Source organism: Sander lucioperca, chromosome 7 (genome assembly GCF_008315115.2).
Source record: "Sander lucioperca isolate FBNREF2018 chromosome 7, SLUC_FBN_1.2, whole genome shotgun sequence".
Taxonomy (NCBI): domain Eukaryota; kingdom Metazoa; phylum Chordata; class Actinopteri; order Perciformes; family Percidae; genus Sander; species Sander lucioperca.
The window spans coordinates 6,728,557-6,741,451 of NC_050179.1; the positions used below are offsets into that span (position 1 = coordinate 6,728,557).

The following is a 12,895-nucleotide window of genomic DNA, read 5'->3' on the forward strand; positions in this document are numbered from 1 at the left end:
ATGTAGGGAAAATAAATAAGTGAAAGACAGCATGATTTTAGACACAGCGATACTCAGTTTGTCTCTGAAGAATAATCCAAACATGCAAGATTCTTGGATAGAAAAGCAGTCAAGGTAAAAACAGCTGTAAGACATTTCAGAGGGGGGGGGTGGGGGCATGTCTATGTGACATTGTTTCTTAATACCTTCATATGTGTTATTGATTAAAGTGGTTGAACAACAAATACATCACTCACTGCCTGACAAATCACAACAATGTGGGTAATGGTCTAACTACCAAGATTAATGAAATGTTCATGATTTAGAGTTAGAATTCTGTAAACTATTTGGTTTAGGTTGGTGTCTTTTTGAACTTGCAGTGTGGGTATAAAACTGTGGGTGAGTGTACATTACCTCGGGGTTGTCAGTCAGGTAGATCTGTCTGGAGATGTTGTTCACAGTGCAAATCCACTGAGTAAAAAAAAAACAAAAAACATTAAGACTTCCTCTAGCTCAGACGCGAGCCGCCTGAAATCAATTGACTGATACCAGCTGTGACAGGCCAGTCAGATGCATCCAAGCACAAAACCAAATTTGAAAACCACACAAATAAGTCTCGACAGCTCCTACATTGTTATATGACTGATTCTTGGACTGCACCAGCAGATGTCTTCGGGATGGAAATATAAAACAATAAGTAAGATCAAACACAGCTGTTTGAACGGCCTCTTTCACACTTACTTCTTCATATTCCCTTTTGCTCTCAGCTTGTAGAATCATTGACCTGAAGGCATTAATGACAATGGAGAGAATTAAATAAAAAGCATCCAATATCTCATGTTTGTGCGTTATTCTCATTGTTTGATATGTACAAAAGTGTACATACGTTTTGCCTGAGGGGGAGGTTATCTGAAAACAGTAGCGTCTGTCTTCACACTCCACAGCCATGACAGAGCTGTTGTCCAGGTCCAACACCATGCCCCCCGCCACCGCCCCACGCGGCTGGCACATGAGGTTCCCTCCCTGGGTGAAGAAGTACAGTCGGTCCCAGGCTGTGGTCACTAGGCCTGTTTTACTGGAGCACAGAAAAGAAGGTGCAGAACGAGTGGATAAAGGTCAGCACTTAAGGATGAGATTTTGGAAAACCCAATGGTGGCATAATGGAAAGTCTAATGAGTGACGAGGGCTACATACAGAGTAAGAACGTCAAGGATCTAAGGCGGGATGTGATGGAAAGAATTCCTAGCTCACATCTGGCTTACAAATTAGTTTAAAATTAAGATATGCAAGAAGTATCGTTTATGTCCTCCCTATACAAGTTTTGTAAAGGATATTATAACTATAATAAACAGTTATTAACCACTTTGTGGGCAGCTGTGGCTCAGGTGGTAGAGTGGTTGGCCAATTGGAATGCCGGTGGTTTGATCCCTGGCCCTGTAGTCCCTTGTCAAATTTGTTGTTGCTATTAGTTTCTGAGCATATCAACAAAACATTAAAATACAATGTAATTTAACTCTGACTCACTCAGTTTCAAAACAACGCATCTATGACTCATAAATTGCTCTTGTACATTCTGCCTGAAAAGTATTCCCAGATACATTTAATTTTGATTAATATAGTGAATGGCTTATGCTTCCGTGGATGACTCAGACCCTTAATATTGAGAAACCATTCGAAATAGCAAATGTTTTCCGGACTCAGCATTTGACAAGCGTTTGAGGCTGCTGGCGGTGTGTGTCATTAAACAGAATGGCATTCTGTGGAAACCTTTTCTCTGGTGTCACAGACATTTGTCAAAGATTTTGGATGTATGTGAGAGAGAGGCAGAGTTTGACAGCTCTGACATTTCACTTAATCACATTGCGGGCTATGCTGCAGTTCTAACCCCTGAAGCCATTAAGGAAGTTTCCCTTCTCATACATCCACTCTGCAATAAGCTGACAGCGCACACTGTCAACATGTTACCTGACCCACCTTGCCTGCTGTGACTGACTTATTGTTTACTGTGTTCATGCTTATTTTGAACAACTTTAGAAAGAGAAGCAAAAATGTTTTCTTTGTCATGTTTGGTTATTTAGAGATTCAAGACTTCATGTAACCACTTGATTGCACCATCTATTTGCATAGCAAATCATTGAATTGTGACATATGTAAATGAGGACAGATTCAAAGCGTGTTCCTCAGCAGTTTTTTCCCCCAAGACACATCTTAACATCGACTAGCAAGGAACGCTGCGTGATTAGGAAGCGTCCTTAGATTTAAGATAGGACCATAATGAGTGCAATTAATCGTACTTCCTAATGTTGAGATAGCCAGCCTTCTGGATAAGTGTGCGATTGACAGGCTCCGTGTCCTTATCTGGCATATAGACAGTGTCCTCCACAGACAGAAGCTCCCTCTGGGACGCACGCATGGCCTCCGCTTCCGTGTCCAGCTGGGCCTGGATACTAGACAGGAAACATGTTTGTAGTATCCATCAAAACTGACATTCAGAATATCTTTTTTATTTTTATTTATTTTTTTACGAATTGTGCATTAAAATAGTTTCAGATATGGAGGCTTAACATTTAACATTTATTATTATGATTATTATTAAGTACTATTCTGTGAAAACACAATAGCATTGTCTGAAAAGGGCTGACCAAAAATATGGAATATTTGTGGAGAATGAGCAGAAGATCACAGTATTGCAATTTCTTTTTTGGATCATACACAACAAACCACATTACTTTATACTGTTAATGCCAAAGCTAGAGTATGGTTCATCACATTTACTGTACACATGAAAATGAATGTTAATGATATAGTCTTTACTTTTGAGTCATGTTGGACACAGAGGAGAGAAAGTTGTCCATCTTCTTTGACACCAGGTCAATGCCTTTCTTGAAGAAGCTGATCTGAGAGATAAGACATAATAATGAGCAATTATTATTGTGTTTCATTTGTAGTTCATGTACAGTTGCACTTTTATTAATAGACATTTCTAGAAACAGATAATAATCACTTGCTCACATATAGGGATGAAAGTACTCATTTTCATTATCCCTTTATTTTCTGCATTAATTGTTTTGTCTGTGAAATGTCAGTAATAGGTGAAAAATACTTGTTAAAATAATATCACAGCCCAAGGTGATGTATTCAAATAGGTTATTTTTTAGTTTGCTATCATATATGAAAAAAAAGCATCAAATCTTTACATTTTAACAAATGGAACCAGAGATGTTCCATTTGGCATTTTTGCCAAATGATGTTCATTTTCTGTAAACAGACTAATCAATTAATTGACCACTATTGTAATCTGGCCCAGTTTGTGGGGCAGCAGCTGCTCAGTACCTGTGCCTGTGTGTAGCCTAGCATAGGTTCAAGCATAGCTACTCTCTTGCGATACTGCAGGGCGTTGAGGGCGCAGTAATACTGCAATGAGGCCTGGTGCTGCTTCCTTCTAGTGTAGGCGATCTCCTTCACCAAGTCTGACTTCAGCTGTCCAGACAGGAGAGGGTTTTGCAAATATTTAAATGTATAAACATGTCCAGCATTAACTCACTATCAAGCTCTGCACACACACTCATACATATGCAAACAGTTGTCCAACTCTCTCAAACATACAGATTAGCAACAGAGTCACATTATCTTGTATGTCCAAGATGACAATGTCAACACATTCAATAGAAGCAAATAGAGAAATATTATCTCTGCAGCCATTATACAGTGGGGCTCGAAAGTTTGGGCACCCCAGGTAAAAAATTGTATTAATGTGCATAAAGAAGCCAAGAAAAGATGGAAAAATCTCCAAAAGGCATCAAATGACAGATTAGACATTCTTATAATATGTCAAAAAAAAGTCAGATTTTATTTCCATCATTTACACTTTCAAAATAACAGAAAACAAAAAAATGGCATCTGCAAAAGTTTGGGCACCCTGCAGAGTTAATACCTTGTACTGCCCCCTTTGGCAAGTATCACAGCTTGTAAACGCTTTTTGTAGCCAGCCAAGAGTCTTTCAATTGTTGTTTGAGGTATCTTCGCCCATTCCTTACAAAAGTCTTCCAGTTCTTTGAGATTTCTGGGCTGTCTGTCACGCACTGCTCTTTTAAGGTCTATCCATAGATTTTCAATTATGTTGAGGTCAGGAGATTGTGAAGGCCATGGCAAAACCTTCAGTTAACGCCTCTTGATGTAATCCACCATGGATTTTGAGGTGTGTTTAGGATCATTATCCATTTGTAGAAGCCATCCTCTCTTTAACTTCAGCTTTTTCACAGATGGCATCAAGTTAGCGTCCAAAATTTGCTGAAATTTTATTGAAGCCATTTTTCCTTCTACTCGTGAAATGTTCTCTGTGCCACTGGTTGCAATACAACCCCAAAGCATGATTGATCCACCCCCATGCTTAACAGTTGGACAGAGGTTCTTTTCATTAAATTCTGTGCCCTTTCTTCTCCAAACGTACCTTTGCGCATTCCGGCCAAAAAGTTCTATTTTAACCTCATCGGTCCACAGAACTTGTTTCCACAATGCATCAGGCTTGTCTATATGTTCATTTGCAAACTTCAAACGCTGATTTTTGTGGTGAGGACGTAGAAGAGGTTTTCTTCTGATGACTCTTCCATGAAGACCATATTTGTATCTCTTTATAGTGGATTGGTATACCACAACTCCAGTGTCTGCCAGATCTTTCTGGATGGATCGTGCAGTCAAACGTGGGTTTTGACTTGCTTTTCTCACAATCCTGTGAGCTGTTCTGTCTGATATTTTTCTTGGTCTTCCAGATCTTGCTTTAACTTCCACTGTTCCTGATGACTGCCATTTCTTAAATTACATTCTGAACAGAGGATATTGGCATCTGAAAACGCTTTGCTATCTTCTTATAGCCTTCTCCTGCTTTGTGAGCGTCAACTATTTTCAGTTTCAGTTTTCTAGACAACTGCTTAGAAGAACCCATGGTGCTGATTGTTGGGGCAAGGTCAGATGAGTCTGGGCATTTAAAACCTTTGAGATTGACATCACCTGGTCTTTCCAGACGATGATTGAGAACAATCCATGACACTGTCAGGTCTCAGCTTTCCAAAGGGGGCGGTGCATGCTATAAACTCTGCAAGGTGCCCTAACTTTTGCAGACGCCATTTTTTTGTTTTCTGTTATTTTGAAAGTGTAAATGATGGAAATAAAATCTAACTTTTTTTGACATATTATAAGAATGTCTAATCTGTCATTTGATGCCTTTTGGAGATTTTTCCATCTTTTCTTGGCTTCTTTATGCACATTAATACAAATTTTTACCTGGGGTGCCCAAACTTTCGAGCCCCACTGTATGCATGGTGTTGTTACAGTCTTAATAAAACAGTGCAGCCTAGCAGTAGAGGAATATTTAATTGATGTCTATGTATTTTAAATGCTTATTAAAAACACCCCCACTGAATTACCAGAGTATGACTTCACTATACGGCATTTAACAGTCTGTGATCAATAAGAAAAAGCTTTTTCAGTGAAGCCAATAAAGGACCTTGCAGTAACTCTACCTTCTCATTCTCCTTCTTCTTAGGCAATCGGCTGTATTTGACCATAGCTGCCTCGTGCTCTGCAGGACAGGAGAGAAAGGACATGAGGATCAGACAGTAACTGCAAAATGTAATAGTTTTCTTAAATAGGATAGAATTCGTACTTACCATCAGTGGCGAAGCCAAATATTTCCTTCAGTGTGCTTATCTCTGAAACATTTAATGTATAGTAAGTGTTGTTAGAATATCTACATAAAATCCACATCTTTAAAAAACAAAAAAAGCACTATGGCTTGAAGTAGATGACTGAAGCTGTTGATTGACAGAATGGTTGTACAAACGGAATCCTGTAGATATTAGAACACAGTTTAACACTTGTGATAATCCGACTGGGCAGACACCTGTTTTTCTCAAGTTGTTGTTATACTGCTCAATATGCCGTTTGTATTCGGTGTCAATTTGGTTAGTTACATTTGCTCTGCCAAGCAAGCCCAATTTTACCACATTGTTCTGCTGCTTTCATGTTTGTTAATCCTCTCAGAACGATGCTTGACATCCTGAAAGCCTGTTCTTGACCAAGTACTATCGCTTCTGAATAACACTTGACATTGTATCCCCACATTGCGGCCTCTAGAGCCAAGCGCATTTAAAAAAACATGTTCAAACTATTATATCCAGCCACTGACGGTAAATTGTAGGATATGCATTATTTCAGAATTTTATTAATTTCTAAAATACTCAGTACAACTAAAAAAAACACTTATTTCTGTGTTGCCAGTATGTGGGTCTTTGCTCATCGCATCTTACTATTACAGAGAACAGATTCATTATCTTGGGGTAATCACATAAAAATGAATGTGTTATAATGGGGTCTAGTGGCCTAGGAGTTAAGGTGCTGACCCTGAACCACAACGTCCCCAGATTGAGTCTGGCTGGGAACCTTTGTTGCTTGTCATTCCCTCTATCCTCATTTCCGGTCATCAATCGACTTGAGAAAGGCATAAAATACCCTCAAAATACTTTAAAAAATGCAAATGTATTATGATAGGTTTTCTCTCTATATACGTGTGTGTGTTTTTGTGTGTGTGTGTGTGTGTGTGTGTGTGTGTGTGTGTGTATGTGTGTGTGTGTGTGTACCTGTAAGGTCTTTCTCTCGGAACTGGATCAAGGGGAAAACCATGCTGTCGGCCATCTGGTTGGCTAGCACAGAATGGAGTGAGTTCAGCTGGACGACACAAAAGAGATTATACACAAATATCAAGCACTGCACAATGGCACAAATAGAAGATGTACCCTTGCCAAACATCTTGAGGGATTTCAATTTATTTTTATATGTACAGTGACATTTGCTGCCAGTTATTCCTGCAGCAAGCTGGAAAGTAACATTTTCAGTGAAATTGGTGCCTAACTACAGACAATGCCTCCGCTACATTATAAAAAGCCCATATTGTGGAACAGTCCATTTCCTGAAGAGAATAATAAACCTTCTGTTTACTCTGATATTGGAAACAGGACCACATATCGCGCACACACACACACACACACACACACACACACACAATCAAATCCTACTATAATTCTCTATGCTTATCAACAAGCTATACTTCAGCATCTAACAAGCTGACATCCAGTATAATCTGAACGATTTAGCAAGTGCTAAAGTTCACAGGATTAGGTGCAGCAGTAGGCCTAATTCTCACTGTGAAATGAGTTCTCCTCTGTAAATCATGAGGTAAAGGTCAAGCAAACAATCAACCTGTGTCCTTTGAGCATATGTGTGGGGATTAGTGTGTCCTAAATCCTGTTAAGTGCTGACTGGGCAGGTTTGTGGACACCCATGTCTGTCAGTGACAGGCCCATCTGTTTTGTCTATATACCTCAGGCTACACACCACTCCTTCATCCATCCATCCATCTATTCTCCCACCGCTGCCTCCCTCCATTCATCCATCCGGTGCGATAAGCATCATATCCATCTCACCGCTCCCCTCTTAGTGTCGGTATACAATCAGTTGCGGTCTTACAGGGAGAATAATGCTCAGGTCTTTTCATTGAGGTCATTTTCATCAGCATGCTAGGGGAGCACAGGTGTGATACCCCTTAAAACATGATAAAGAACCAACTACCAAACGTGCATTTGTTTATCATCCCTCTCCTCGGCTGTGAGTGCACACACATGTAAATACATGCACATAAAATAAAATGAAACTGCAACTCACCTCCCCTACAGTTTGGGCAAAGTTCTGCAGCGTGGTGATTACCTCTTCATCACCTTTTCCAAGGGCAAAATTCTTGACAGGAGAAGAAGGGGGAACAAGTTTAAACCATAAAACTGCATAACGAGCATGGTTCTAGCCTATACTAGGTGCAAATAAGTAAAAAAAATAAATTAAATAAAAAACCTATTCTGCCAGGACTTCTGGCACATCCCTTTTATGGAATTAAGACAAATATGCTAATAAACCCCATGCAAAGAGGCTGAGTTAAGCCTTGTTTAAAGGAGCTAAAAGTGCATCCATTACAAATTTCTTCCACTCAACATGCACTCTGCAATCCAGAATGTGTTCCAACAAAGTCAAATGATCCACATATCTTTCTTTTTCAGCATGATTTAATAGACCTGCTGTGTTGACCTCAGCAACTATTCTATTTTTTAGTTCTTGTTGGCTGCATAAAATGAGCAAAACCCCATGATAGATTTCCAACAGAGAGATACTTCTTATTAAAGGTTATTTCATGCACAGATATTTCATTAAGACTTACGTGCAATGCCGAGGTGTGGCAGACTCATGCAAACTCACACATGGAACAGAAGTTCAAATGAAAATAATTATACTGACGGGTGTGTCTCTATTTGTTTTCTGATGTGACGGGGACATGTCGCTTCCATCCCCAGCGGAAATTATGCCCTTAATCATGGTACCCATACTTACTTTCTTCTCATAATCTAGAAGTTGCCTCGAGAGCTGCTCTGTGGCCAATCCCATCTCACTCTGTAGGGGGCAGATAGAGGGTAAAAGCAAAGTTAACAGACTGGCATGCTCAGGATTTGTCCGTAGCTCAGTTTCCATTCTCTCTCCAGCCATTGAATTGAATAACTAAAATGAAATGTTTGGACAACAGGTGAATCAGAGTTCAATTGAAAATTCATTTGAAAAAGCACACAGTGGTGCATCATATAAATGGCAACTGTTCCAGTGAACTATTACTGTTTCAGAAAAGGTCTGACAACATATTACATAAGCTGTGTATGTTTTCAGGAGAAAATTGAAGCATTTATTGTGGCTGCAACTTTTGCACATGTTGCTCAGTGAGGAATAATCTTCTACAGAGAAAAAAACAACAGCAAAGTCAAAACTATCTACACCCTGACAATTCAATTCAATTTGAAGTGCTGACAGCACAAGAAGTGTTTCACACCATTTACTGCACATCACACTTACTGAGTAAAGTGTACAGACACAATTTAAAATGCAAAACTGAAGGTTTCTCAGCTTCTTCTACAAGAGCCTTCAATACATAATGTTTCATTCTTAAGTTTGCATGCACCGGCTGGAAATATAAGTGTATAATATTCTAGTGTGGTATTTCTCTGATCAAAAGCACCATCTTCTCTTCAATGATCTACTGTAGATAAATAATGCAAATGTTTAACCCCAAATTATCTTTAACCAGACAAATAAAGTTATAACTAAAAAAAAAAAAAACACACTCCTCATTTTATTGTGTTTGAACATGTGTGGCTATTTAACAGAGCCACACACAGCTAAGGTAACAGATTATGCATGTGTGCATCTGTTTGTGTTTTGTTTAGTACCTGGGCTCCAAACACACGCTGCATTGATTGTAGCAGCTGGTTGGTGTAGTCTGTAAGCATCCCAGCATCTTCCTCAAACACACTGAGCAAGGAGCGCGTCTGTGGAACAAAACATTCATACACTTTTGATGAATACTAGTCTCCGAGGTGATGTTATCTTCTGCCTTCTGCTTACAAGTGGTGACCATACAGCTCAAGCAACTTAATACGATATAGTGTCTGGCTTTTGTTTGATATCTAGTGTTGGCAAAAAATGCCTTTTTATTGAGTTTCCTCTTAGCAAAATGCTTTGAAACTGCTCCAAATTCCAAATGCCAAGTTCATTAGGTACCCAGGAAGCCTAGTGTGAAGTAGATCGGATGAACAGCATCCAAAGACAAAAGTTAAATTATCTATTAAAGGATAGGTTCACAATTTTTCAAGTCTACAACAACAGTCAGCTGCCAATGTGAACACTGAAACAGGTTTTACTTGCTGTAATCATTTCTCGTGTTAAAAGATCCCCTCTTACTTCGATTCCAATGAAAGTAAAGGCAAACAAAATCCATGGTCCTCGTTCTGTGTGCATATACATTCTAGGGGTGCACCGATCCGACATTAAGATCGGATATCGGCCCCGATATTGACAAAATAGCTAGATCGGAGATCAGAAATAAAATTAACAGATCCACGGACCGATCCAGTTTTTTTTTTTTTTTTCCTCCGTCGCAGCACATCCTACATCATTCGTCAGCAGCACGTGTGTCGCATTTAGTTAGGAAAGTCTGGTGCCCTTAGTATCTTCCACATGGTGGAAGGAAGGTATAAGGTGGAAGGTATATAGTATATTATTAATTCAACAATGGTATCAGATCAGTATCGGGTATCGACAGATACACAAAGCCCAGGCATCGGTATCGGTATTGGGACTGAAAAAGTCGGATCGGTGCATCCCTAATACATTCTGAGGTTTATCTGAAGTTTATATAAGGCTTCAGCAGTTCAAGTTTGACGAATTAAATGGATATTTCCCAAATTAACAGCATTTTAATTTTAGTAAACCTCCCTCTGTTGTGTTTCCCTACACAGTGTTTCTTGTTAAGCTGAAGTGGAGGGATAACACAAAGAGGGAATGTCTTACATTTAAAAACATTTTAAAAACACTAACTTTGGAAGGTATCAACATTATTTGACTAATTCAGACTGCTGAAGCCTCATATAACTTTGTAATATGTTAAGTAAACTGAATGTTTATGGGATTTGGGACTGTCGGTCACTGCTTTTTGACATTTTATAGAAAACTATTAATTTATGATCTATTAACTAAATAATCTGTAAAATAATCAGCAGAGTTAGTTAGTTGTAGCACTAATCGTAAATCATACTAAGGCGTGTGTGTATAGTGTTGGGCCATTTGTTTGAACCATAAGAGATAATCAATGGGTGTGTTTATTACATTAGGACCATTCAGGTGGAGCTGGGCATATTGTAATTGTTTCAAATGTTCCTTTTTGTTTACTTTTTGGAAAACCTATATAGTACCCAGGTTAAAAAAACAAAAAACAAACAATGAGTTTGGGTGGGAATCTGTAAATGTAAATAAAAGCGATGTATAAGAAGATTGATGGTAGCAAGAAATAATATTTAATGAAAATAATAGTAATTAATAATAGATAAGACACTGATTGAAAGAAATTAGGGTAGCTGCAGTATGCAGAGGCATAACGAAGTGTAGATTTGAAGTTAAACTAAAGGCCTTATTATTCTACTGCAGGATGGCTATGCAAACAGAAAATCCTGCCAAGGTGTAGATTTTCTTCCATGAACAGGTGCAGCAAGGCGGGGTAGAAATAGCAGAAAGGAACACACCCATCGGCTAAAGTCTGTTTACAGTTCACTTTAGTTGACTTCCGCCACAGAAGGATTGAGAGCCATTTCACACCAAAAATAAGTTATCTGGAACATTGTCTGCTTTGGCTGTGTTTACATTTTATTGTAGAAAGACACCTGGCCTATTTCTTTTAAGGATAAACTGCATTTTGAAAATGTAAAGAAAGAAATACATTCCAGCATGGGTTGCACTTAAGCAGAACCAACCAGGGCTGAGAGGTCAGCCCTGTATGGGAAAAGAGTGATGCAACAGACAGCTGCAACAGACAGCTGAAAATACAGGCCACATTAGATGTGCTTCATAATAACAAAGACTATCCTGTATTTCATTTCAGCAGCACTGGTATCTACTGTATGCATGAAATGTAGTGCTCTGTGAGCAATTTTGATACTGCACTCCAGACCTAATAGCATCAAACAACATGGTGTTCAATACGTACAGCTACCACAACTGCCTTGTTGCAAGCTATTGACTAATTCCAGTTGAGTCCGATAATGGAAACTCCTCCCACATCCTGTGTACCAGGCCCAGTTCGTCTCCAGGACATGGTCCAGCTCCAAATTCTTATTTCAGACGACATAGGAAAATAAAAAGATTGCAGGACAGTGATCCTGGTTGAGCTATGGTCGGGACATTTTCCATAGTGATATGGTTCTAACGTTAAATGTACAGCAGAATATCAGAGAGAGGAGCTAGCTTTGTAAACACAAAAGAGACACATAGACGCCGATAATTATGGTTAGCAGTATAAAGTACAACATTGTTTATAGCAGGAAGGTGCAGCACCTCCTGTCATAGGATTACAATCCCATAACAATGTGTCAATTGGGAGCTGTCACGACCAGTAGAAACCGCCTACATCGGTAACAAGATATTGTTTGGGCTAGTAAGCTAACTTCAGTGCTCGTAACGTATTTTTATGTGACAGCTGTGTCTTAACACGTAATAACACTAACACAGGCCTACCTGAGGACTATCCTGCAAAGCGTCCTCCAGGAGCAGTTTGTGATGTACGGCCGGCATCTTGTTAGCGGTGGAAGAGAAGGAATGGGAGCTTGAATTATTTAGAGCGTGGACTCGGTTTCCCAGAGGCCTCTGCGCGGGTGAGAGGAACACGTAGGAGTTGGAGGCGGGCCCAGTCTGATGGTCTGATCTCATCCACAGCCGTGAAGAGCAACAAGTGACCAGTAAAAACAGCTACACTTTAACTCTAAACTATATATTTATATGATGTAATATTGAATTACTTCGTTTCTATAGATGTGATTTGTTTTATAGCAAAGATTTGATGGGCAGTTAGCGGTTGACTATTAAAGCAGATGTAGGCTACGTCTACCATTTTAGTATCAACAGTGACCCCATGTGGACATATGAAGAATTGCAGCGTTTAATTTCAAAATGGGGAGAGCAGGGGCGAAAGTACCATTTTTCAGAAAAACATTTTTAAAAGATATTGTTTTAGACAGATATATTTTTGCTGTGGTCAATAACTCACAAGTGTGGTCTATCAATACCAGGTGGTATTTTGTACAAATGTCGAATGACTTCAGTATAATTTCACTTTGAACATAAGTTACACATTGTTACTTTCGACCCCATCAGTAGGGACGAAAGTAACACACAGGTGGGTCAAAAGTAACACGATACAAGCTAGATTTTTTTTTGTGTTACTCTTTTCATTAAATATATCTGACTATAACTTTGTTAATATGTAACTGCAAACATATTCTGT

At 39.1% G+C, this 12,895-nt stretch overlaps 1 protein-coding gene across 1 annotated transcript in view; it reads right to left on the reverse strand.

Moving 5' to 3' along the window:
- Positions 1–12,265, reverse strand: part of appl2 (adaptor protein, phosphotyrosine interaction, PH domain and leucine zipper containing 2) — a 26,292-nt gene extending 14,027 nt beyond the window's left edge. Inside the window, exons 1-13 of the mRNA XM_036002731.1 lie at positions 12,130–12,265; positions 9,294–9,392; positions 8,410–8,469; positions 7,696–7,767; positions 6,615–6,702; positions 5,646–5,687; positions 5,499–5,557; positions 3,313–3,459; positions 2,794–2,876; positions 2,274–2,426; positions 866–1,054; positions 721–763; positions 394–450 (exon numbers count right to left, since the gene is read on the reverse strand). Coding sequence (XP_035858624.1) covers positions 394–450; positions 721–763; positions 866–1,054; positions 2,274–2,426; positions 2,794–2,876; positions 3,313–3,459; positions 5,499–5,557; positions 5,646–5,687; positions 6,615–6,702; positions 7,696–7,767; positions 8,410–8,469; positions 9,294–9,392; positions 12,130–12,186 — 1,149 coding nt within the window. The 5' untranslated portion in view covers positions 12,187–12,265. The remainder of the gene's footprint in view (positions 1–393; positions 451–720; positions 764–865; positions 1,055–2,273; positions 2,427–2,793; positions 2,877–3,312; positions 3,460–5,498; positions 5,558–5,645; positions 5,688–6,614; positions 6,703–7,695; positions 7,768–8,409; positions 8,470–9,293; positions 9,393–12,129) is intronic.
- Between the last annotated feature and the right edge of the window lie 630 nt (positions 12,266–12,895).